We start from the raw sequence: 27,094 nt of genomic DNA, 5'->3' as shown, positions 1-27,094 counted from the left end.
ATCATCAAAGTTTTCATATAAAAAAAATTAAAATATGAATGGTTTGCGAAATCAGATTGAGTTCGAAAGTAGTAGGTATTAGCTAGCGTCTCATGGTATCCGTTTGAAGATGAGTTTTTTAATTAGGTGTACAAAACTCATTGACGGTTATTTTGTTAATGAATTTTTTAGTATTAATAAACTTGAACTAGTAATAAATCAGTCGATAAGATGATTTTTTTAATTAGGTGTACAAAACTTATTTGATAATTATTTTATCAATGAATTTTTTAGTATTAATAAACTTGAATTACTCATAAATCACTCGATAATATACAATTTTCAAATAGTAAATTAAAAGTTTAGTATGAAGGAAGAATGTGACCTATGATTCTATTTCACCCAAGTGAGTGTGTACAATATTTCTCACATTATTTACCACCCTTTTGTCATTAGTGCAGAATTGGCCTTTAACGTCATCCGTAGACGTCGGACTACCAAATAATTAACGTAAATTATTGACCGGTAATATTTTTGTAAATAAGTTGGACATATAAACGTCGATTAGAGGGTCCCCGACGTCTCTAATATTATGGACGTTGGTGCCCCTCCTAACAAACGTCTAAATGGCTTGACAGGTAGGTGAAAAGTTGTTTTGGACGTCGGCCACCCTTACGTCCGACGTCTATATACACCACAGATATTAATTTTTAAATTGAATGGACGTCATATTAGTGAGGTCCCCAACGTCTAGTCGAGAATAGACGTCGATGCCCCCCTGTGCCCGACGTTTGGATTCCTGTTAAATCAGAAATCGAACCCGCGGTTACGCTCACTTCATCGTCTTCCTTCTCGCCTTTTCTATCCGTGACATTGCATTTCCAAGTGCGTTTTATCTCTTTTGAACCATTTAAACTTACATTTACTCCCATTAAATTAGTCTTTGATGGATTATCTTCCATTTGAACCGATTAAAATGAGTTTTCGTTGTGTTTTGGTGTAGCTTTTCTTGTGTCTTTGGGTAGCGTAGTATAGCACCTTCTCTCCCTTTGCTAGTTTCCTCGTAAGGAAAGCTTGCGTCTTTTAGATGTCTTATAGCTTTTCAATCCAAAATCGAACTTGGGTCCTTACCTAGTTCTCATGTCATCGTATTCGTTTTCACTGCCGGTTGGAATGGAACTAGGAAAGGACCGAGATTCGGTTTTTGGTTGAAATGCCATAAGAGGTCCAAAAGATGCAAGCTTTTCTTATGACAAAACAAACAAACGAAGAAGGTGCTATTACGTTACCCAAAGAAACGAGTTGTAGTAGACGTCGGTTAATGTCATGTCCGACGTCTATAGACGTCGGTGTTGGTGTAAACCGACATTTATAAAGACGTCGAACCTGTAGAGTCTGACGTCCCATTAACATCACCCATAAAGACGTCGGATCGGGATCTGACATTAAAAGCCTAAAATAACAGATGTAATTTATTTATGCGGGCTATTTTGCAACCCGATTCACTTAGAACCTGGCTCATCAGGTTGAACCAGTGGTGAGCCGGATTGGCTTACCAATCCACCTAATTTAATTTAATTATTTATTATTTTGTATTTCAATATTATTAATTAGAATTTTTTTATTATATTATAGATGATAACAAAGAAGAAGATATTTCAAAAGAGAAAAATATTATAAATGAAATATTATATTGTAGATTATAGCTTTAAATTTTAAAAATGGGTCTTTTTTTTTCTTAGTTTGTGATTGCTCAATGTTAGATTCACACATTTGGAAAGAAGATAATGTTAGTCTCAAGGAAAATTATAAATATACGTGTTTCAATTTTTATACACTTTTCCAACCCTTAATATATAAAATACTAATATTTTAATTTTAATTTAATTAGTAATTTGATTATTATATTTACATCTTTCATTTTTTTTATATTTATATATTTTTAATCAATTAATTTTTTATTTATATTTTTTAAAATAACTTAACGTAACTTTTTTTATTCATTAAATTGATGTTAAGATCCTTTAGAAATGTTATAGGTAAAAATCTACGTCATTTTCTATTTTAAAACCTTTCTAATTTTGACACCAGCACTTTCAACTTCCATTACAAATCTAGATGACAAGTGACATAATTTAATGGAAGTGATTATATTGAGGGTTTTTTTTTTAAAAAAAATTTAATCGACAAAAAGAAATATAAAGATAAAAATAAATCAAAGAGACCAACTTTTTAATTAAGACTTTAAACTTTTTCCTTAATTCATTTTAATCCATTATATATTTTAAAACAAAAATGTTTTTTTAATCGGTGTTGAGTAGAAAATATGCTATTTGTATCATCACCCATAATTCAATAAGCTAATTTGTTTTTTATTTGGATAGTGGTTTTACTTTGTTTTTAATGTATTTCATTTACTATTTTATAGTAAAATATTTAACTTATTAAATATAAATAATTAATATTACATACATGTTTTCTTAAATTGACCACGTTATTACACATGTTAAAAATATCACCCCATAATGTTTTTAATTTTGGTAATCCATTTATAATTATGTCTTAGATTTAAAGTTCACATTTTTAATAAAATATATATCACATTGAAATTTGTTAAATTGAGCATGCACTCCTTTTTTAGATAGTAGATTGGGCTGTGAAGATTTGGCCAAATCTTAAGACCATAGGACCAAATGTGCCCTCTTTCTTCTTAGATAAAAGATGTGAAAATGATGAAGATTATGGAATTACAATGTATAAGAGTGAAGAATATTGTATGGAATGGTTAGATGATAAACTTAAAGAGTCGTTGTTTATGTAACATTTGGGAGTATGGTTAAACTAGGTGAAGAACAAATGGATTAAATTGTTTGTTGTTTGATAGAGTGTTCGAGTTATTTCTTGTGGGTGATGAGAGCTTCCGAAGAAACCAAACTTCCTAAAGATTTTGAGAGAAAAACAAAAAAAGGTTTGGTAGTAACATGGTGTTTCCAATTGAAAGTTCTTGCTCACAAGGCTGTCGGGTGTTTTGTGACACACTGTGGTTGGAATTCAACGTTAGAAACTTTGTACTTAGTAGTTCCAACCGTTGCAATACCATGTTGGTCAGATCAGAACACAAATGCCAAGTATATTGCTGATGTTTGGAAGATTGGAATTAGAGCATTCACTTATGAGAAAAAAGTTGTGCATGGAGAATCTATCAAGCATTGTACAAAGGAGATAATAGAAAGAAACAAAGAGATGAAGAACAATGTCATTCAATGGAAGACTTAGCTCTGAGAGCTGTCAATGAAGGTGGAAGTTCTTATGAAAATATCATACAATTTATGAATAGTTTGTTGCATTCTTAAGTTTCAAGTTTGATCTGTACTAAGTTATTGTCCTCGTTTATATTTTCACGGATGATGATTGTTTATTACTTTTCATACGCTTAATTTACTATGCTTATTTTATATATTTTCAAGTGGGAGGTTGATTATGATATATTTACTTTGTGATTCTTTGACAAAGCCATCAAAATAGTGTAATTTTGTCTTCTTATTAAAATGATATAATTAGAAAGTTGGACAAGTCTGCAAAGTCAGTATGATTTTAGTTAGAGTTAAAAAAAAATATAACAAAATAAAAAATCATACAAAAATAACACGACTTCCTTTTATATTATAATATATACTAAAATCAAATTAACACAACTCCAACTAAAATTAAAAAAAAAAAATTATAATAAATTGAATTCATACCAAACATTTGTAGATAATTTTCCACAGCTATTTATCAATAGGTAAGTACCAAACATACCATTTATCATTTATCATCCGTGGATCATTCCTACCACACAACTTTTGTGGATAAATTACATACTAATCTAAAACCGTGGGTAAATACATTATATTCATTTCCAAACTATACAAGCCAATTCAATATTCATAATACTTTGCTTTTAAAAGTTAAATACAAACAAAAAATCATTTGAAATATAATTCAATAATATTCAAACAGTTCAATTTAATATTATTCAATTATATATATTACAAATTAATTTTAAATATAATATATTGTATCTATTTATATATCCAAAAGTTTGTACATATATCTAGTATGATCATTATATCTGTTTTTTTCATCAACAAACATTATAATATCTATACTATAGAGTAGATTCAATCATTCATAAAATTATGGAGGTCTTTAATAATGTTCCTGCATATCTACTATAATTTGTTGTACTTTCTTTTCTATGGTAATAGTTCTCGGAGACCTGCTCAAAGACTAAACCTACACAGAACTAATTAATAGCATAACAAGTTCCATCACTATTATAAATTAGCACATATTTCCCTTCATCCAGCTTCCTATGTTTCTTGCTTACCGGAACCCAGCGCTAATTTATGTAAAGTAGTGGCACTCCAATTTAATAGTATTTGGATAGTAGTAGCTGTCCCAGTTATATTTATTTGACATAATCCAACTAAACTAAGTATTTAATTTATGCGTTTACTTAAACTCAGAAGATGATTGACTAAACTATATAAATGTCAAAGATCCAATCAAGAACATGATAAGGCTTTCAACAAAAATCCAGGTTTCAAATCTTCTATTCCATGAAGGAATTAAGCAAAGTGCATTTAAACATTGAATTTCACAGAAGAAAACTTGAATATCTAAACTTACAAATTAAGAATTACTAAGGAGTGAGTTCAACGCAAACTAGATAAAATATAACCAATATCATATACAATAAGTTCAAAAAGTGAAAGTTCAACAACTAATTTATAACCCAAAAAATGGAAATGGAAGTTCATCAAAAATCCAAAACTAACCTTAAAGGTAAGTTCATCAATGGAATAAAACGCGGTCACTGGTGAGAGAGAAATGAGAATGTGCCTATGATGGTTATTGTGGTAGTGCTTCAATGAAGTACGAAAACACGAAATGAATCCATCAAAACACAAACAAAATGACAACCAAGGTAGTAGAAACACATATATTTAAGGTAAATGATACAAAACTAACCTTTATTCTTTGCACTCGTGAACGAAGCAGTTCGTTTTCCTAAAAATGGTGGATTTTGAACTTGTGTTTAGGACGTCAATGTTAAACGAAAAAACGATAACAATCAACAGAAAAACTAAAGAAATATCCAAACAAATGCAATAGAAACACTTTCGTTAAGGGAAATTACACAAAACTTATCTTTGTTCTTCCTTGCACTTGTGAACAAAGTCTCTAGTCCAAGTAGAAGAGAAAACACGAAGAAATAGTATGGTGGCGCTGCTTTTAGAAAATAATTACAATGTATATGATGTCAGAAAACTCCAAACTCTAACGTCTTATAGCTCTTTGAGGTATGAAACTAGGGCATTCAACATCATACGTTGATATATTTTCATCTTCGCACTAAATATTTTCATCTTCGCACTAAACATTTTCATCTAATGAGTTATGACATAGAAAATATAAATTTCGACATCGAAATTGAATATCTATTTATAAAAATGTCACTTATCATTTCTAACATTGTCTTTTTTGTATTCTAATATTGAATGTGAGACTTGAAAGACTTATTACGCACGAATGAATATTAAATGTGGACTTCAACTAATAAAATATTTTTAATTACCATTTACTAATTAATTAAAAAAATATAAAAATTATTATTTACTAATGAAAATCTTTTTATTCAAATCTTATGCACTAACCGTTCTTTAGGAAAAAAAAAGAATTTGAGTTTTGTTTTCGAAAACCATTTTTTCAAAAAGTTTTTCTTAACCTTTTTAACAAATATTAGTAATGACTCCTCTGATTGTTTTTAACTCTTGCAAAACAAAATAATTTTGTCTCAAATTAGAATTAAATGAGTGGGAAATGACTTCCTATTTCTGAGTTTATTTTTTTTAAAATTGGAATATAATTTAATTTTAGAAGTAAAAAATATTTCATATTAAGAAAACAAATTAAATGTTACATTGTTTATGAAAATCATTTTTTTCCTTTTTTTTATATTTTTTTCACTTATATAAAACCGGAGAAAAACATTTTTTACTTTTTCTTGCTTATAACATATAATTATTTTTTTAAAATATTTTTTCTCTTATTCACACATACCAATGGATAAATATGAATGATATAGATATAGATAAAACGGAAAGAGGAAGTAATTAATGGAGATTATCATATTACATAAATAAAATGTAAGATGAGATAAAAAAGTATATAATTTACATAGTCTTACAAACAAGAAGAAGAATGTACAAACTTTAGGAATAAATGGAATGACTTACTGTTAGTTTAAACCTTTTATTTAATTAAAAATTAACTTAAATTAATTAAGACCGCGGTGTATTCAAGTTCTTTTTCCCATGATGAAATAACACTGAAATGTACATTTGTCTAAAAATGGGTAATCAATTCAAGTGTGTCGCTCTCTGCTCCTCATTAATAAATAAATACACACAGTGTATTGTTAAAAATAAAGAACATGGAAGGAAAAAGAACATAACAGAGTTGAGAAGATGTAATTTTCAAGCTTTCCGACATATTTAACAATTAGAAAAACAAAAATTAAGAACAATAAAAACAATAAAAGATCAGACCATAAAAAAGTATATAAAATAATTTTTCTTCCTCTTAATTTTACAATTTTTTCCCTTGTATTTATTTATTTATTTATTTACTTATTACAATATTTTCTAATATATTTTTGCTACTATTCTTTAATAAATAATTTAAAGTACTAAATGATACTCAAATTACACATATAAACCATATGTTTTATACATTAAGAAAAATAATTTCTTGTACATATTACATATGTAAAAACCACATAAATCATCCATAAAAATTAAAACTATTATCTTTTTGTTGCAAGTTCTATTTATGTGACTGTGTTCTCCACTTTCATATATAACATGTTCTTCTGAGTGACCACTTTCATATTTTTTTTCTAATTTTACTTCATATTCTCATCTTCTTTATTTGAACTTATATATTTGATCTACATTTATCTTATTCATCTACATCCATTTTTCTCATTAACTATATATTTTTTTGTATTCGTTACTTACCTAAGAAAAAAAAACATTTTTAATCATACAAACTAAATCCAAAACTTTCTAAAAAAAAAAAAGGATGAAAATAGATTAAACTTTATGAGAGAGATTAAAACCAAAATCATGTAATAATTTAAGGATAAAAACATATTTAACCTAATATATATTTTATTCTAGTAAATTAAAGTGATGAATATATTATTTTAAAATATTATAATTTAGAAGTTAAATTGTTAAGAACACGTAGTGTAAGTATCCATTTACCATAATTTAAAAAACTTGGTAACCATCTAATGAGATGAAAAGTCCTTAACAAATAGTATCCTTACCACCTTCAATGTATCATACTTGGAAATTAATAATATAAATTCAACACTTGAATTACAAGCCTTTCACAGTTTGTCCTATTAGCTGTAAGGCAATTTAAAAGTGAAGAATATTATTGAATTCAGAGTTACACGGAAGTACAATGCAAATCCAATCTTAATAATTATTTAACGTCGATTTTGCTATTTAGTGTCGGCTTTTTTACAATATATATATATATATATATATATATATATATATATATATATATATATATATATATATCCTTTTCAGCAAATTAAAGTAGCAAATACTATTTAGAAATATCATAATTTAGAAGTTAAATTATTAAGAAGAGTGCAGAATAAGAATACCAGAATTAAAAAATTTTAGTAACCTTCAAATTTGATAAGTTCTTATTACAAATAGTATTCTTTACCACGTTCAATGTATATCATATTTGGAATTTAATAACAACGAAGTACATGTTGTCACCTTCAACACTTGATTTTACATGCCGTCCACACTTTGTCCTTTTCATGGCTAACATTGAATAAATCAACCCATAAAATCTTCAAGATCGCAAGCACTCACCAACGAAGAACAAGTTCAAAATCTGCACAAAAAGTGGTGAAGAAAACCATGGCTACAAGAGCACACTGTTTGGTACTTGCATACCCAAGTCAAGGTCACATCAATCCCATTCTTCAATTCTCAAAACTACTGCAACAGCAAGGGGTTAGAATAACTCTCGTTACAACTCGTTTCTACTACAATAACTTAAAAACTATGCATCCTTCTATTGCCGTTGAAACCATCTCTGATGGGTTTGATAATGGAGGGCCAAAAGAAGCTGGTGGCTTCAAAGCCTACTTGGCACGCTTCTGGCAAGTTGGGCCACTCACTTTTTCTGAACTTCTTGAAAAACTTGATGGATCAAAACATGTCGATTGTGTTGTCTATGATACCTTCTTCAATTGGGCACCAGAAGTTGCCAAGAGATTTGGAATAGTTGTTGCAGCTTATCTCACTCAAAACATGGTTGTGAATAGCATATACTATCATGTTCACCTGGGGAAGTTGCAGGTTCCACTCAAAGAACATGAGTTTTCCCTTCCTGCCATGCCTAAACTATATCTTGAGGACATGCCTTCTTTCTTCTTTGTTGAAGATTTTACTTATCTTGATTTTTTAGTTTCTCAGTTTTCCAGTATTGACAAAGCTGATTGGATCCTATGCAACACCTTCTATGAGCTGGATAAAGAGGTAACAACCAAACAATTTCAATATATTTTGTTTAACTTAAATTTTTATTCTTTCAATGTCTTGTAATTTTGTATCAAGTTACACTAAAAATCATATTGCATGAGAACTTTTCTTATAATACTATGTATATATCTAGATATTTTCTCCAATTTCTGGCACGTAATGTGTACTGACTAGAAAACACTTTTAGATAGCAGATTGGATTGTGAAGGTTTGGCCACAATTTAAGACTATAGGACCAAACATTCCATCTTTCTTTTTAGATAAGCAACGGAAAGATGACCAAGATTATGGGGTCACAGAATTCAAGATTGAAGAATGCATGGAATGGTTAGATGATAAGCCAAAAGGGTCTGTTGTTTATGTATCTTTTGGGAGTTTGGCTTCCTTTGGTGAAGAGCAAATGGAAGAAGTTGCTTGTTGTTTGAGAGAGTGTTCAAGTTATTTCTTGTGGGTGGTTAGAGCTTCCGAAGAAACCAAACTTCCTAAAGATTTTGAGAAAAAAACAGAGAAGGGTTTGGTAGTAACATGGTGTTCCCAATTGAAAGTTCTTGCTCATGAGGCTGTCGGATGTTTTGTGACACACTGTGGTTGGAATTCAACATTAGAAACTTTGTGCTTAGGAGTTCCAACAGTTGCAATACCATATTGGTCAGACCAGAGCATAAATGCAAAGCTTCTTTCAGAAGTTTGGAAAGTTGGAACAAGAGCTCTAGTTGATGAGAAAAAGGTTGTGCAACGAGAAACTCTGCAACACTGTATAAATGAAATAATGGATGGATCTAAAGAAATGAAGAACAATGCCATTCGGTGGAGGACTTCAGCAGTAAGAGCTGTTGCTGAAGGTGGTAGTTCTTATGAAAATATAAAAGAATTTGTGAATAATTTATCACATTCATAAGCTTGATGTTACTTCGTGATCAAAAGTTTCTGTGATGTATTTTCATGTAACAAATGTACTCCATGACAATAATTCAGTACATTCATAAGCTTCATGATCAAATGTACTCCATGACAGGACAAATAATTCCTGTTATATTTTCATGCAAACATTTTATTATAAGTAATAGTATATCCATTTTATCATTTAGGTTGCCTTTTGTATAGTTATATTTGTTTATCAGTAAATTTGAAAATGAAGTGGTGGATTATTGTGTATATACAGAACATGCTGCATTGCATTATCTAATTATATATATATATATATATATATATATATATATATATATATATATATATATATATATATATATATATATATATATATATATATATATATAAAATAAATTGGTAGACCAATTTGGTATTTTTGAACGAAAATAAAGTGGAAAAAAATAATTAAACCTATAAATCGACGAAGTAATGTGTATAAATTATTGTAAAAGGCAATAAACTTCAACAAATTTAGATTTTGATTTTTTTATAATGTATTTATAAGAACTAGTTGTCCATGTATTTTCTTCTTTCGTGTGAATTATTTTATTGTCTTGTTGAATTATACTTATTAATTGTCATCTTGTAAAAGAATATTGTGTGCAATAACTACAAATATATAATATTGTATTGTATTTTATTTATGATTTTTATGATTAGATGAACTTCGTTTATAAGGACATCTGATTATCGAGCAAGAGAACAACTTGGATTAATCCATACATACTTATCTGGACCATTTACATACGATTCTTTTATTGGAAAAAGGTATTTTATTTTTTTCATTGATTATTTTTCAAGGGAAACCTAAGTATTTCTTGAAGGAGAAATTTAAGATGATCAAAGTGTTTAAAAGGTTTAAAGTGATGATTGAGAATGAGACCAACAACTAATCTATTCAGTTACTGAGGGGAGTTTATATCAACCAAGCTCATGAAGTACTTCGTGAAGGATAAGAAGATTCCTGACAACACCATACTCACTCCAATAAAACAGAGTTGCACAGAGAAAAAATCGAAACATCTTATGATTCAACAAATGTTTAAAAGCAAGAATATGCCAAGGAGTTTTTAGGATGAAGCTATGTAGTATCTATGTGCAAAATAGATGCCCTCTTGCAGAGTTAAGCAATTAGACACCACAAGAACTTTGGAGTTGAAGAAAGCTAAGTGTGTCTCCTCTTAGAGTTTGTGTTTGGCAGTGTAGCTTATGGTCATGTTCTAGCTTAATAGCGAACCAAGCTTGAAGATAGAAGCAAGAAAAATGTATTTACACTAGTGCTAAATAAGCGTTCCACACCTACCATTCAATATCAGCATAAAGAAAAGCCAATATTAGAAATGACCAGTCATATTTTTGTAAATAATTATCCTATTTAGACGTTGAAAATTCCAACATTCCGACATCATATGCCTAATTGACATTGGGAAAAGAGAATTCCGACATTAATTTATGTTGGAATTTCACCTTTTGAACGTTATATGGTTGCATAATGTTTCAAATTGAATTAGAGTTGTAGGTAAGCCTCGAGCACAATAAATTCAAATATTGTATCCAAATATTGAGCTTAATTGATCTTTAACTTATTAATTTTTGTATGTGAAATTTAGACCTTCGTTTTTGTCATGTTTAGAGTAACATGTAGTCAGATTCATGGACATGCAGCTACTACATCATGTCTTAGATCAAGATTATCATTCGATCAGAAATTAGAGATGATTGGACCGAGATAATAATATATCTTTCATATCTTACAAATTACATTCAATTTTGAACATTAGAACATAAATATAAAGTTGTCTTGTTTTTGCAGCAGTTCAACAATTCATCACTAATAGCAGATGCCACAATGATAAAAATACGATAAGAATGGATCACATATCTTTTGGATCGATGGAATTAGGATATACATTAATTTAACTTTAATACTTTGAGTTTTGATAACTTTAGCTTTTAATTTTATTTATTATATATTTAGTTTATAGTTTTGATTAATTCAAACAAATTTCAAAATAAATTTTGGATACATGAAATGAAAAACTAGTTTTCTCTTTTTAAGTTTAGTAAAACTGTAAAAACGAATCTTTTATTAAAATAGGATGTAGGAAAGTGCACTTTTTGATGTCAAATAATCTTTTCTAACGTCAATTGAAGTAAAAAATGAATTTCTTCAAACATCAAAAAGTTTGCAATGCCAATTCCAGAAAGAAACCTTCGTTGAACAGGCAAGGCGTGACCTACTAAGAACGACGTCAAAAGGATGAATTTTGATGTCAAACACCCTTCACTTGAAATTCCAAAGACCACCCAAAAACTTTTGCTCAGCAACCAAGGCATGACGTTGAGTGTTGAAGGATGTTTGAATAGTCTGTTTTCCAACGTCAATCAATTTCCTTTATTTATTCTAAGGTTAAATTGACTTCCTCTTATATTATGTATATGTTTTAATGGACGTTAAAAATAAAAATAACAAACGTCAAAAAAACTCTTTATTATTATAATGTCATTAGGTATGAAAATAAAACTAAGACCTATATATTGTTTAACCCAATAACAAAGAAAGTTATTATGAGTGTAAATATTTAAATTGATAAAGCAAATGAAAGGATAGGAAGAGTAAAAATTATTCTGTTATATTTTATAGTATTTAATTTGTAATAATTAGAAACATTGTAATCGATTATTAATGAAAGATTTAATGTTAATTTTATAAACTGTAAGGTTCATTAAAAAAAACACACACCCTAAACATATTAAAAAATATTTAAGTCGGAGTCATTTTCTAACATGTGCATGGAGTTAGACGATAATACAATACAAATCCAATCTTAATTATTTAAAGTCGATTTTGCTTTTTAATGACGGTTTTTTGGGATGATAAATATCTATCTATTTTTAGTAGATTAAAGTACCATATACTATTTATAAATATTCTAATTTAAAAGTTAAATTATTAAGAACAGTGTAGAGTAAGTATATGCTTTTACCAGAAGAGTAGTAATACGGTGACACGCTTACGTGTCACTTACATTCATTTGACACGGTCCACGTCAGCTTTTTTAAAAAAAAACTGCAAAATGATGGAGGGTAAAAGTGGAAAAACACCTAGGGTTTGTGTTTTCAGATTCGAAATCCCCATTTGAGTTTTCTTAAGAAAGTCGATTTCCACCACTGTCATATGCTTCTCAGTTTCATCTTTCAGACACCTTTTTGGTTTGATTTTACGGTCCAGGTTTGGTCTTCGGATTTGTGTCGCGCGTTTCCATCAAGAAACTCCATTTCTGTCGCGCGTTTCGTCTTCGGATTTTACGGTACAGGTTTTTGATTTTTTATTTTCTGTGTTAGGCTGTGTAGTTTTTGTGGCAATGTAATTTTTTGGTACATCGGTTTATTGATGTGGGGTTGTGGGGGACCAATCTCTGATTTTTGGGTTGATGGGAGGTGGGGTTGGTTTGTTGGTGATGTGTTCTATGTTGGAGGTGGGGTTGGGGTTGCTTTGCTGGTAACGTGTTTTATGTAGGAGCTTTATGTGTGGTGCGACAGGAAGCAGATTAGTAAAAAGGTTGAGTCTTTTGAGTTTCATTTTGACCCTAGGGTGTAGGCGTGATACGGGGTCCATTTGGTTTAAAATTGGGGAGGTGGTTTCTTAGACTTTTGAGTTTGTTTTTGTCGCTATGCCGTTGACTGAGGTTGGTTTTTAAGACCCTTTATGCATGCATGAGTTGAGTAATAGGTGCAGGAAGTGGTTATGTTGTTAATCGTATATGGTTATTTGTAAATCTGGTTTTGTACTGCCGTAGAAGTTTTTTATATTCAATGAGACAATGAGAGCCTTAGAAACAACGAGACCCTTCACAACCTGCTAAGCCAGTGAGCTTGCAGGGCAACCTTTTCTTCCACTCCCAAACGAAATCAGATTGCAATATTCTCCCTGCATTAGCTGGTTATCTTGTTAGTCGGATGTGGTGATTTGTAAATCGGTATTTGTACATCTGTAGCAGTTTTTATATACAATATCAATGTCCACATTTTAAAGTGCAATAAGTGGTGTTATGGTTAGTTATGCATGCATTAGTTAGATACATTGTATTTTTTGGTACAGTAAGTGGTCAATGTTCAAATTTTAATATCACGATTCCACTTTATGCATGCATTAGTTTGATACACTGTATTTAAGCAATTTATTAATTTGAACATGCGACTGTGAAGTGAGATACATAGTATTATACAATCAATATTATTTTGTTTTGTTAAATTTGCAGGATATAGTGATATGGACAAAGAAGTCAGTGAAATGGTAAGTATGGTGTACTTTTATTAATTTACCATTAAATATGCACAATGTTGTATTGAATTAAGTAACATACGGTTTGATTTATACTTGCAGGCCTCACTTAGAGTTAGGCATCGAGTCCAGACACAACATATAGTTCAAGTGAACGGTTGCCTATCATCCTTTCAAAAGGAACGTTTAAAGTCAACACCTTTCAAGTGGTTGGTGGATTTGGTTGATGATATGGTTATTTCTAGCCCTATTCTTATAGAGTTAATCAGTAGGTGGGACGTGGTTCATAAGGCGTTTAGGATTAGGGAGAATTTAGTGCCTTTTAGAGTTGATGAAGTTTGTTTTTTTTTAGGTTTACCTAATGTTGGCTAGAGTGTTAATTTAGAGAATGATGTCGGTGGCATTGTCAATGACTTGTTTAAGGATGAGGACATCACAATTTTAAGTATAATGGATAAGATGAAGCATAAGACATTTAAATCCAAAAGAAGTGTTGACATGTTTTGCAGGTTGTATATTTTGTTAGGTTTTGGAGCCTTTTATTTTCCTAGGAATAGTAATGTGATAAACAGTGTCCCTTTTAGTAAACTAGACAACATTAATGATCTAAATATATACAATTGGGGTGATGCTGTACATGGTTTGATAGTAAGTAGTTTGAATCGGGCATGCAATAAATACAATAACAGATCTTACCACGAAGTTATACACATGGCTGGGTGTGCAACAGTTCTGCAGGTATGTTTATACATTCATCTATTTAACTGTTACAAAATAAATAATGATACTTTTTGAAAGAGATATAACTACTGTAATGAACTTTACAGTTGTGGGTTGTTGAACACATCAGTTTGTATCATCTTGATGGACGATGTATTTATCCCCGATTTCTTCATTGGGTTGTTATTAAAGATAAAAGGAAAAAAATCAAATTAAGTTTTCAACAAACAGAGGTAATTCCTTACTTTTTTATATAATGGTTACATTTGTTGTGTTATTTGATTAATATGATTTATTAGCGTTCTTAAAATTTCTATTTTGTTTTGAAGATATTGTGGGAATGCAACTTGTCTGAAGAGCAATTACAAAATGATGAAATGAAGGAATCACAAACTCATGGTGGGAAAAGTAATCCTGAGTCAAATGATGAGAACGTAGAGTTTGCTAGACTTGTGGAAGAGCAGAGAGTATTGATGAGAAGAGTTGACAAGCATGCAGAACGGCTTGATGAGTTACAAATGAAAATAAGACGTCTTGAAGAACAAGTACAGAATGAAATGCCATCTTCTAATGATGGTATGGAGGGACCATCCACAGCTGCGGGACCATCCACAGCTGACAAAATGAATGATTTAGCTATTGTCAATTTTGTGGATGTGGGAATGGAGGGAGCTTCCAGACAGGACAACATTGATTTTAGAAGTGTTTACACCACCTGCACTTCATCACTTTGTCATGATGGTGATGTGTAAGTTATACCTAACTCAATAGAACCAAAAATTCAAAAAATTATTAATAAATGTTTTTATGATTGAAATTTATGAGGAATTTGTTTTGTATATAGAGCGCTTGTGGAGGTGTCTAACAACATCTTAACCAGAGGAGACTTGCAATGCTTTCGACCTCGTGCAAAAATTGATAACATTGTAAGTTCAAATACCCGAAAGTTGTTGTGTAGAAGTACTATGTGAGGAGTATATAGAACGGTTAAGATTGAAAAATGCTACGTTATTTTATTATGAAGAAATATAAATGTGAAAAGGATATTCAATGATTGGTTATGAACTTTTGGTGTAGGTTATGCTGTTTGCGACTGCGATGCTTGTGTTAAATCAATTGCATAAATCAGGAATGATCAGTCGATGTTGTTTCAATCCATTTTTTGCGGTAGAATAATTATTCATTGATGTTTGACCTTGGTGAAGTACGTATGTTTGAACTAATGTTACTAATGCAATTTTTGTAGACAACGATCATTGAAAGAATGAAGATTCCTAAAAAAAAGAGAGAATTATTGGAAGCAATAGATTACCATAATTTCTTCCAACCTCAGAGTTGTTCAATAAATCATTTGTTAAATTCTGAATTTGTAAGTACTTGAACCTATACCTTTATCATAACATGTGTTGTTCACTATATTGATGTTTGTGGTTGTGGTTCTGTAGTTGTTTGTGCCTACTGTGAGTGATGACCATTGGTGGTGCTATTGTGTCAATTGCCAATCAAGGGAATTTTTCATTTTAGATTCTCTTGGTCATAAGAGGCGGACCAGATATGGTATTGACAAGGCAATGGTAAGAGAAGTTGTGCTGTAGACTTGTTATTTTGATGGAAGTATTATTTTTGCGTCAAAGGTGTACAATAATAATGAATGTGTTGAATACAAATTTCCAAGGTCGGTTGTTTGCAAGAGTTATTCAATATGATAGATAATGAAGCAAATTCTGAGGAGCGACAATTGAAGGTCATTAAAGAAGATTTGCCAATTCAACCAAATACGTTAGTGACCTTATCCATAACCAATGTATTAGGTTGTGTCATATGTGATCCTTCTAATATTTGTTTAATGTGTAGGTATGATTGTGGTTTGTTGGTGATGAAATATATGGAGTTATGGGACAACCAACCTAAATTTGATGGCAAAAAAATGCCCGATTACACAACAGTTGGTCTTCTTTAAGTATATGTTTGTATTGTTTTAAATGGTTTTTTAAAACAGGTTATTAATTATAATATTTCACTACTGTAATATCAATGCAGGAGCAGTTACAACTTATTCGACAACAAACGGTGTGTGATTGGGTATTACATGAAGGAAATATGCATAGAAGTACAGTAATGAAGAACTGTGGAATGCTATAGCAAATGAAGAAGTCATGAAATAGGATATAACTTGTAATGATGTTGCTGGAATATGATAGAATATGAAACAATTTTTGTTCTATGGTTTTTTAAGTTGTTTACTATGTATAGTGAAGGATTAGTTATGCAGTAGTATCACCACTGTCCATTTTGTGTACATAAGCTATTAACTAAATTAGCAGAACTTGCAGTGAACAAAAGTTATTGAGCAAATAACCATATATAACTTAACAGATAACCACTAACTGTACGAAAAATATTTGACATTGAAATTGAAGTTGAACACTTGTATTGTTGTGTCGTCCGTCTGTCTTCGTTCAAGCCTTGCTTTTTGTCGTTCGTTCAAGCCTTGTCTCTCGTCCGTCTTCTCTCTCGCTGTGTGACTGGATGCTGGACAATGAGAACATTAGCATAATGGAAGCCCTACATCTATACGGCATTGTCTAGGATTGCTAAGAAATTATCAAATTTTGACATGTATAAGATGTTCAAATATGTACCTAATGTTATTTGACAATTTTGACATGTATAAGATGTTGAAATATGTACCTAATGTTATTTGACAATGTACACTATGTGTTTGTAATAAGAATAGTGGTTGGATTTCGAAATGAATTGTTTTTACTTTGCGTTTGTGTTTGTTATAATGACAAAATTAATGAATGAAAAATCAACGCAGCATTATAATAAAAATTTGAACAGTACGAGACCATTTTCTCTAAAATTAATGGTAATTAATGCGAAGGATTTGATAAATTTCTGAGTGGGGAGATGGGTGTTGGTGATTGATGTGAACGCAAGAAGCGTGGAGTGACCCGTGATGAGTAGGGGGACGAAGTAGTGCAAGGAATGAGTGAGAGTGCTGAAAAAAGGGGCTGGTAATCGTTTACAGCAACCCTGTAAACGATTACCCGAGAGAAATTGGGAATTTGTACAGAAAGTCCAACACAGGTACTCAGTCAGATGAACACAGGTCACCATTGGACAGAAAACTGACTTGTAGGCACTTCTGGACCTGTCTGAGGCTTGTGGAGGTGTTCCAGTGGTGGGAGAGGGTGGATGGTGATGTGATGTGAGGCCAAGGAGGGTGAGGTGACCCCTCATGACTTGGGGGAGGAAGCTGTGCAAGGAATGAGTGAGAGTGATGAAAAATGGGGCTGGTAATCGTTTACAGCATCCCTGTAAACGATTACCCGAGAGAAATTGCCAATTTGTACAGAAAGTCCAACACAGGTACCCAGTCAGATGAACACAGGTCACCATTGGACAGAAAACTGACTTTTATGCTAATGTGGACCGGTCTGAGGCTTGTGGAGGTGTTCCAGTGGTGGGAGAGGGTGGATGGTGATGTGATGTGAGGCCAAGGAGGGTGGGGTGACCCCTCATGACTTGGGGGAGCAAGCTGTGCAAGGAATGAGTGAGAGTGCTGAAAAATGGGGCTGGTAATCGTTTACAGCATCCCTGTAAACGATTACCCGAGAGAAATTGGGAATTTGTACAGAAAGTCCAACACAGGTACCCAGTCAGATGAACACAGGTCACCATTGGACAGAAAACTGACTTTTATGCTAATGTGGACCGGTCTGAGGCTTGTGGAGGTGTTCCAGTGGTGGGAGAGGGTGGATGGTGATGTGATGTGAGGCCAAGGAGGGTGGGGTGACCCCTCATGACTTGGGGGAGGAAGCTGTGCAAGGAATGAGTGAGAGTGATGAAAAATGGGGCTGGTAATCGTTTACAGCATCCCTGTAAACGATTACCCGAGAGAAATTGCCAATTTGTACAGAAAGTCCAACACAGGTACCCAGTCAGATGAACACAGGTCACCATTGGACAGAAAACTGACTTTTATGCTAATGTGGACCGGTCTGAGGCTTGTGGAGGTGTTCCAGTGGTGGGAGAGGGTGGATGGTGATGTGATGTGAGGCCAAGGAGGGTGGGGTGACCCCTCATGACTTGGGGGAGGAAGCTGTGCAAGGAATGAGTGAGAGTGATGAAAAATGGGGCTGGTAATCGTTTACAGCATCCCTGTAAACGATTACCCGAGAGAAATTGCCAATTTGTACAGAAAGTCCAACACAGGTACCCAGTCAGATGAACACAGGTCACCATTGGACAGAAAACTGACTTTTATGCTAATCTGGACCGGTCTGAGGCTTGTGGAGGTGTTCTAGTGGTGGGAGAGGGTGGATGGTGATGTGATGTGAGGCCAAGGAGGGTGGGGTGACCCCTCATGACTTGGGGGAGGAAGCTGTGCAAGGAATGAGTGAGAGTGATGAAAAATGGGGCTGGTAATCGTTTACAGCATCCCTGTAAACGATTACCCGAGAGAAATTGCCAATTTGTACAGAAAGTCCAACACAGGTACCCAGTCAGATGAACACAGGTCACCATTGGACAGAAAACTGACTTTTATGCTAATCTGGACCGGTCTGAGGCTTGTGGAGGTGTTCCAGTGGTGGGAGAGGGTGGATGGTGATGTGATGTGAGGCCAAGGAGGGTGGGGTGACCCCTCATGACTTGGGGGAGGAAGCTGTGCAAGGAATGAGTGAGAGTGCTGAAAAATGGGGCTGGTAATCGTTTACAGCATCCCTGTAAACGATTACCCGAGAGAAATTGGGAATTTGTACAGAAAGTCCAACACAGGTACCCAGTCAGATGAACACAGGTCACCATTGGACAGAAAACTGACTTTTATGCTAATCTGGACCGGTCTGAGGCTTGTGGAGGTGTTCCAGTGGTGGGAGAGGGTGGATGGTGGATGGTGATGTGAGACCATTGGACAAAAAAACTGACTTTTAGGCACCATTTTGTATGACATAATTAAATTCATTATAACACACCATTAATAGAGATTCAAATATTACAGTTATCCATGAAATAGTGTTAAAAGAGTGTTAAAAATGTGTTGTTGGAATATCGCGGTCCTTCAGTAAATAACCGAATAAAGTTGTCCATATATCCAGTTACTGCATCAAAGATGTCCATATATCCAGTTAACCTGTAATATTGTTGTACAAAATAAAATTAAGAAATAACCACAAAGGTCTAACAACATAACCATTTATTGTAACCAAATCAGCGCCTATGCATGTAGTGAACGAGCGCTCTGTACACGTGACCGAGCGTTCGTTCTGTACAGCTGACCGAGCGTCTAGCGTTTTCGCACATCACCCTGTCGCCCACGACGGTCGTCACATAGCGAGCGCACGAACATTTCATAGCAAGCTGACGCTCGTCGCCCCCTGCACGCACAAAAGGACGGTCGTCCACAGAAGATCAAGTCCACGCTCGATCTGTTAGTGGACGCTCGTCCATACGTGAGTCGCTGGCACATGGACGGTCGTTTAAAGGTCGTGCAGACGCTGGACCGGATGGACGCTCGTCCAGACGCTCATCCAGAAGGACGGTCGTCCACATGTGGACGGTCGTCGAGACGCTCATCCAGAAGGACGCTCGTCCAGAAGATCGTAGAGAAGTGGACGCTCGTCCATAAAATTGGACGCTCCTCCAGAAAATTTGTACAAAACCAAATTGCATAAATAACCACTTGTATTGTTGTAGAAAACCAATTCAATAAATAACCGAATAAAGTTGTCCATAAAGTTAAACACTTTTAATTTTCACGAAATGAACTTCATATAAAACTTATAACTTAACGAACATTACATAAGCACTTAATGCAACAACAAATTGATGAACATAAGTTAAGTAGTTCACAAATTTTTCTAAATAACACATCCATGTGACCACGCACAATATTCGACAACAAACAACAACGATAAATCTTAAATACAGGCAACGAAATTATGAAAGTTTTAACATAGGCCATTTATATTGTTCTTCTTTCATCCAGTGCCTTGAGGTTTGTGAAGAGGTGGAATCAATTTCGATAGAATGTCATCAACGGAGCGTGTTGAAGGCTTGTTGGTATCAATTGGTATTGATAGACGTACTAGGTCATCAGTTGGGCCCCCAATATCACTTCCAAAAACCTGCACAATCCGAGAGTATCATTTAAAGTCATAGAAAAGTTTACAACATATGTAATAGTACAATAGAAAATTGTTCACCAAAATCTTTACCTTGACAATATTCCTCAGAGTTATGTTAAGATAGTATGTTTCACGTATTGGTGAAAAAATTGAAACCTGTAGAAATATTATTGGTGGAATCCATATTTTTATGTGGGAATATAAGGTCAATAGCTAAGTGTTTATGAAAATGAAATATACTTACATCTTGTAGGATTATCACACTTCCAACTTTTAAGTGTATGCCTATTTCAGGATGATCAATGGCCTTGTGGTGAACACTTGCTTTTACAGTCCCTTTTGGATCCTGTTAAGAAAGAGGTTCATTTATCAGAATTATATTTGAAGCTGGTCGTCAAAGTAAATATACATCAACCTATACATCACTTACTTCATCCCCTTTTATATGCTTTTGAATTTCTTCATAAACATTATGAACACTTACATCAATTGTGTCAAACAATCTCCTAGTATGACAATCAACTTTGTCTTTAAACAACTTAAACATCTCTCCATTAACCCTAACCCCTAAACCTAAACAAAGGTCTAACTTGGTGAATGGAATAAAGACAGACCTAACTTCAAAACCGCCCCTCCTCTCTGACCATCTACTACACAATTCTAAAAGTAGTGTCCTACTCATTTTGGCATCCACATCAATGGACAATAGCCATGCAAAAGGAGTTGTTTGTATCAATGTCTTTTGCACATCTGTTAATAATGTGTTCACATGTGCCAAGTATTTTGTCCTGCATGAATGCCGTACATAAACCTATACATCAAAGTATACAATTCAATAAGTCAGACAAAGCATTTCACCAAATTAAATTTAAAAACATAATAAATCATCATGTCTATTCAAACCTGTTTCTCCATAATGACTCTTCCAACTATCTCTATGGTTTGTACTGAATGTCCATAAAATAAACAAGTTAGACTTTAAGCCATAAAACATAGAAAATTAAAAATCATGTCTGTCATTCATCAAATATCGTTTCAACCTACCAATTTATTAACCTAATTATATCAAACATTCTACAAAAAGACAAGATAAAAAATAATGATTGTGTGGATAGTAGGAAAGCATTAAATACTCTGTGGAAGGGAATACATACATTTGTCATACGGTAATCATGCAATCTTCAAGTTCACGAACATTTGTAAAATCTAACTCCTGCATCAATTGTCATAGGGTAATACATGCAAAACAATTAATTTCGTAAGAGCTGATTCCACAAGGACACTAGAAACAGAAAAAATGGAGAAACAAACTTTTGGTGTTAATCAAGCACTTAGCTCTATGAAAGAATAACCTATATTTAAATTCATAAATTAGATGAAACTATTCTCTACATAAAATCCAAGGAGTTATAAATAACAGTGGCCAAACACCATATACAAACCACAAACAACATAATCACGCAATATATCTAGGGGCAAACAGGGCACAATGCAAAATGCTAATACAACTGACCAAGAAAGGGCAACCTAGTAGTGATAGAAATAAAATATATGTGATGGATTCCAAACCAAATTTATCACTGAGTAAAAAACAGTGGATTCAGGTAAATAACATATACAATACATAAATTAAAAATAAAATGGTGCCAGAAGCAAATGTATGAAAAATTCAGGACACCTTAAACTGATGTTCAACTCTCATGACAATATTTCCCTTTTTCTAACTCAAAAAAAATTTCATCAAACAGATAATGAAGGAACACAGAGGGAGCCAATGCAGCATGGACAGGGAGTTTTCGGACTATAACAAAAACGGGAATCATTTCAATCAGTTCATGGGAAGTAGCTCCAGCATTCGCGCGAAGACAGTTAGAAACGTTTGCGTTGCATTTCGTGCTGCTGCTGAGCATAATAACCATGCTGGGTAGTTGCCATTTCTTGTAATCATCTCACACTTTATCCATTTATTGCAATATTCCCTTTTGCAAATAAGCAAACCAAGCCCAAAAACACTAAGGACAGTAAATAATCCTACAGGTTTGCCCAATCCAGAATTTTATCTCTCACGACATTTCCCCCTTTAGTCTAGGGTTTCCGATAAAATACCAAAAATAAAAACAAAGATAGACAAATTCTGAGAAAAGAACAAAGGAACAACAGTATCATACTTTATATTATTCAAACGGTACAAAGGGGAGAAATAAGAAAGGGGACAAACCTTCCGCGCTCCACATCGATCACGTCCGGTACGAACTTTGCCTTCGGCTACACCTTCGCTGGTACAATCTTTTCCTATCACGTACAGCCTCCGGTGGCAGCAATGGAGTAGGGTTTGTGTTTTCTCCCTCGATCTCTCTGGTTCTCTCGTTATCTCTCGTTCTCTCTCAATCCTAACCCTAGCTCGAAATTTCGAAATTTGAAATCTCACACACGATCCTAAGCCAGCAAGTTAACTCGAGCGTTTCGAAATTTGAAATCCCACACAGATCCTAAGCCACACAGTGAAACGCAACGTTTCATTTAACTTTTTTACCTGCCAACTCAGCACCAGCCCATAATGTCAAATGACCAAGCTATCCTTCATGATGTTGACAGTTTCCGGGGCCCACCGCGTGTCAAATGAATGTTATTTGGTTTAACCGTGTCAAAGAATCATTTTTCTTACCAGAATTAAAAAAATCTAGTAGCCATCAAATAAGATAAAAAGTCCTTATTACAAATAGTATTCTTTACCACCTTCAACGTATATCATATTTGGAATTTAATAATAAAGAAGTACATGTTGTGACCTAATCCAAATTCAATACTTGATTTTACATGCCGTCCAAATTTTGTCCTTTGCATGACTAACATTTAATAAATCAATCCATAAACGGCTCAAGATCGCAAGCAGTCACCAACGAAGAACATCACCACAAAAACTGGGTGAAAAAACTATGGCTACGAGAGCACACTGCTTGTTATTTGCATACCCAGCTCAAGGTCACATCAATCCCATTCTTCAATTTTCAAAACTACTGCAACGACAAGGGGTGAGAATTACTCTCGTTACGACTCGTTCCTACTACAATAACTTAAAAACTGTGCCTCCTTCTATTGCCGTTGAAACCATCTCTGATGGATTTGATAATGGAGGACCAAAAGAAGCTGGTGGCTTCAAAGCCTATTTGACACGCTTCTGGCAAGTTGGGCCACTCACTTTTTCCGAGCTTCTTGAGAAACTTGGTGGATCTAAAGATGATGATGACCATGTTGACTGTGTTGTCTATGATTCATTTTTCAGTTGGGCACCAGAAGTTTGTAAGAGATTTGGGATAGTTGTTGCAGCTTATCTCACTCAAAACATGGTTGTGAATAGCATATACTATCATGTTCACCTGGGGAAGTTGCAGGTTCCACTCAAAGAACATGAGTTTTCCCTTCCTGCCATGAATAAACTTTATCTCGAGGACATGCCTTCTTTCTTTTTTGGTGAAGATTTCACTTTTCTTGATTTTGTAGTTTCTCAGTTCTCCATTATTCACAAAGCTGATTGGATCCTATGCAACACCTTCTATGAGTTGGATAAAGAGGTAACAACCAAATAATTTCAATATATAGATTATGTTTAACTTAAATGTTTATTCTTTCAGTTTTTCTAGTTTTTGTATCAAGTTACAGTAAACCATATTACAACTTTTCTGATAATAATATGTATATATCTATATATTTTCTCCAATTTCTCGCATGTGATGTTTAGTGACCAGAAAACACTTTTAGATAGCAGATTGGATAGTGAAGGTTTGGCCACAATTTAAGACTATAGGACCAAACATTCCATCTTTCTTTTTAGATAAGCAATGGGAAGATGACCAAGATTATGGGGTCACAGAATTCAAGATTGAAGAATGCATGGAATGGTTAGATGATAAGCCAAAAGGGTCTGTTGTTTATGTATCTTTTGGGAGTTTGGCTTCCTTTGGTGAAGAGCAAATGGAAGAAGTTGCATGTTGTTTGAGAGAGTGTTCGAGTTATTTCTTGTGGGTGGTGCGAGCTTCCGAAGAAACCAAACTTCCTAAAGATTTTGAGAAAAAAACAGAGAAGGGTTTGGTAGTAACATGGTGTTCCCAATTGAAAGTTCTGGCTCATGAGTCTGTTGGGTGTTTTGTGACACATTGTGGTTGGAATTCAACGTTAGAAAGTTTGTGCTTAGGAGTTCCAACCGTTTCAATCCCATATTGGTCAGACCAGCACATAAATGCAAAGCTTCTTTCAGAAGTTTGGAAAATTGGAACAAGAGCTCTAGCTAATGAGAAAAAGGTTGTACAACGAGAAACTCTGAAGCACTGTATAAATGAAATAATGAATGGATCTAAAGAAATGAAGAACAATGCCATTAGGTGGAGGACTTCAGCAATAAGAGCTGTTAGTGAAGGTGGTAGTTCTTATGAAAATGTCAAAGAATTTGTGAATAATTTATCGCATTCATAAGCTTAATGTTCTAAAATGGAGATTACTTCTGATAAGAAGTTTCTGTGTTGTATTTTCATGTAACAAGTTGATCAATAATTCAATACATTCATAAGATTCATAAGCTTCATAATCAAATGTACTCCATGACATGACAAATAATTCTTGTTGTATTTTCATGCGAACATTTTATTATAACTAATAGTATATCCATCTACCAACCATCTTGATATTTTTGAACGAAAATAAAGTTAAAAAAGAGTAATTAAACTTATAAATTGATTGAGTAATGTATATAAAATTTTTGTAAAAGGCAATAAGCTTCAACAAATTTTAGTGCTACACAACCGAGATCTCGCCTTTCTATTTGAGATGATAAAGAGAATGTAGATAATACGACATTTGATATGGGGACAACACTTTAATAGTTAACAACTACAACATGGAAATTCTTAGTCAAATACAGCATAAAAGAAATAATAGATTAACAAAAACAAAACAATTAGGTGATTGAGTGATCCAGATTAGTACCTTTAAAATGCATTAAGTGATTGGCTGATCCATATTAGTCCCTTTAAAATGCATTAGTTGAGCTGGATTGGGTTTATAACTATCATTGAAATCATGATTTAAAATTATACACAATCACAAAAACAAGAAAAAAAAACCCCTAAAAGTATTATTCCTATGCCAAAATACATATAAAACTGAAAAGTAATTATAAAGCCTGAACTGATTCTTTTTCTACTAAAAGTTTTTCTCTACTGGTTGATATAGACTTAAATACTTATTTCGACCTCATGTTAAAAGGTGAATTTCTGTTTAGTATGGGTTTTAAAAATACAGACATTGGATCCCTATGTTATGAAAAGTGTATGAATAAAGTCATGTCTGTTAAGTTGACAGTAATGACGTTAAGTCCATGATGGTCGTATTTTTTTTCTTCTCTCTTCTGCTGTCCAACTTTTTCTGTCTCTTGTTCAGCTTTTTCTTTGATGATTTGTTGAACTTGTTCTTTCTTTATAGACTGATTCATATACTTTTGATAACATAGAGATCTAATGTGTTCATTTTAAAAATCGAATAATGAAAAAAAATTTATCTTACGAGAACGAAGTAAATATTTAAACTTTTTATTATAAGTATTGATTCTTTACTCGCTCCATGTATTAAAATAAAAGTTATGTGATGCATATCATATCATATCATATCATATTATATTTAAAGTGACTCACTAATCACAACGTGCTTATCTAATTAAGAGTGCTAGTCACTATCACAACAGTTGTATTATTGGAGTAGTTTCAATTGTAGGTACAGATATTTATTGAAAACATTTCATAAAGACATCTATCTATGTAAGAAATGACTTTTGAAACAAATACGAAGTCAACAATTAAAGGGTAAAATATGGAAGCAGTGGAAGCTTTGTGTGTATTCTATTTTATATTTATACTTTATAATGCTTTATTGGTTATTTATGTCTTCTAACTAAAATTTACGTAAATATTTATTGGTTATCTATCTCTAATAGAATAAAAAATTCATATTTTTATTTTTACGTATTTTTTTTCATTGGGAGTCTCGTCATATCACGTCTAAATACTCTTTTTAATTACAAAAATATTATTGATTATCTTTTTTACATTAAATATTTAAACATTAGACGTCTAAACAATGATGTTAAAGGTTTTTTCTTGTGTGATTTCTTTTCCTTTTACAATGTCTTTATTTTTACTTAATTTGTTAAAGTGAGACTATTTTTTCTGAACGTTTAATATGGTTTTTATTTTCATAGATTTTATTTAATTTTATTTTTTATTATTTAAATTGTTAACGAAAAAAAATAATATATCACATATTAATTTATAGTTTTTAAAATTTGTAAATATTTTAATTAAAAAATTAAAAAACTGCAAACTGTAACATATATTGTTTATTTTTCATTAAAGATTTAAACAATCATAAAA

General features: G+C 32.7%; 2 protein-coding genes, 1 long non-coding RNA gene and 1 pseudogene across 3 annotated transcripts; 3 read left to right on the top strand and 1 right to left on the bottom strand.

The window, feature by feature from the left end:
• The first annotated feature begins 2,504 nt into the window (after nucleotides 1-2,504).
• On the top strand, nucleotides 2,505-3,332 carry LOC108344523 (mogroside IE synthase-like; annotated as a pseudogene).
• Nucleotides 3,333-7,876: 4,544 nt separating this feature from the next.
• Nucleotides 7,877-9,689, top strand: LOC108344908 (mogroside IE synthase). Its single transcript, XM_017583443.2, has 2 exons — nucleotides 7,877-8,603; nucleotides 8,794-9,689. Exons 1-2 carry the CDS (start codon nucleotides 7,980-7,982, stop codon nucleotides 9,502-9,504), a joined length of 1,335 nt encoding a protein of 444 aa, XP_017438932.1. The 5' UTR covers nucleotides 7,877-7,979; the 3' UTR covers nucleotides 9,505-9,689.
• Nucleotides 9,690-20,489: 10,800 nt separating this feature from the next.
• Nucleotides 20,490-21,006, bottom strand: LOC128193819 (uncharacterized). The gene is made up of 3 exons (XR_008245128.1): nucleotides 20,920-21,006; nucleotides 20,766-20,831; nucleotides 20,490-20,675 (listed from the first exon to the last, which is right to left on the bottom strand). It is a non-coding gene; the product is annotated as an uncharacterized LOC128193819 (long non-coding RNA).
• A 2,540-nt stretch (nucleotides 21,007-23,546) lies between these two features.
• LOC108344956 (mogroside IE synthase) lies at nucleotides 23,547-25,297 on the top strand. Its single transcript, XM_017583498.2, has 2 exons — nucleotides 23,547-24,247; nucleotides 24,435-25,297. The coding sequence occupies exons 1-2, from the start codon at nucleotides 23,612-23,614 to the stop codon at nucleotides 25,143-25,145; spliced, it is 1,347 nt and encodes a 448-aa protein (XP_017438987.1). The 5' UTR covers nucleotides 23,547-23,611; the 3' UTR covers nucleotides 25,146-25,297.
• The last annotated feature ends 1,797 nt before the right edge of the window (nucleotides 25,298-27,094 follow it).

Source organism: Vigna angularis, chromosome 8, assembly GCF_016808095.1.
Source record: "Vigna angularis cultivar LongXiaoDou No.4 chromosome 8, ASM1680809v1, whole genome shotgun sequence".
Taxonomy (NCBI): domain Eukaryota; kingdom Viridiplantae; phylum Streptophyta; class Magnoliopsida; order Fabales; family Fabaceae; genus Vigna; species Vigna angularis.
This window is presented reverse-complemented; position numbering and strand designations above follow the sequence as displayed.

Bases quoted from the DNA above. Each gene is read 5' to 3' on its own strand.
- LOC108344908 (XM_017583443.2), top strand. From the start codon at position 7,980: ATGGCTACAAGAGCACACTGTTTGGTACTTGCATACCCAAGTCAAGGT. The intron at 8,604-8,793 runs GTAACAACCAAA...AAACACTTTTAG, and splicing joins TCTATGAGCTGGATAAAGAG to ATAGCAGATTGGATTGTGAA.
- LOC108344956 (XM_017583498.2), top strand. From the start codon at position 23,612: ATGGCTACGAGAGCACACTGCTTGTTATTTGCATACCCAGCTCAAGGT. The intron at 24,248-24,434 runs GTAACAACCAAA...AAACACTTTTAG, and splicing joins TCTATGAGTTGGATAAAGAG to ATAGCAGATTGGATAGTGAA.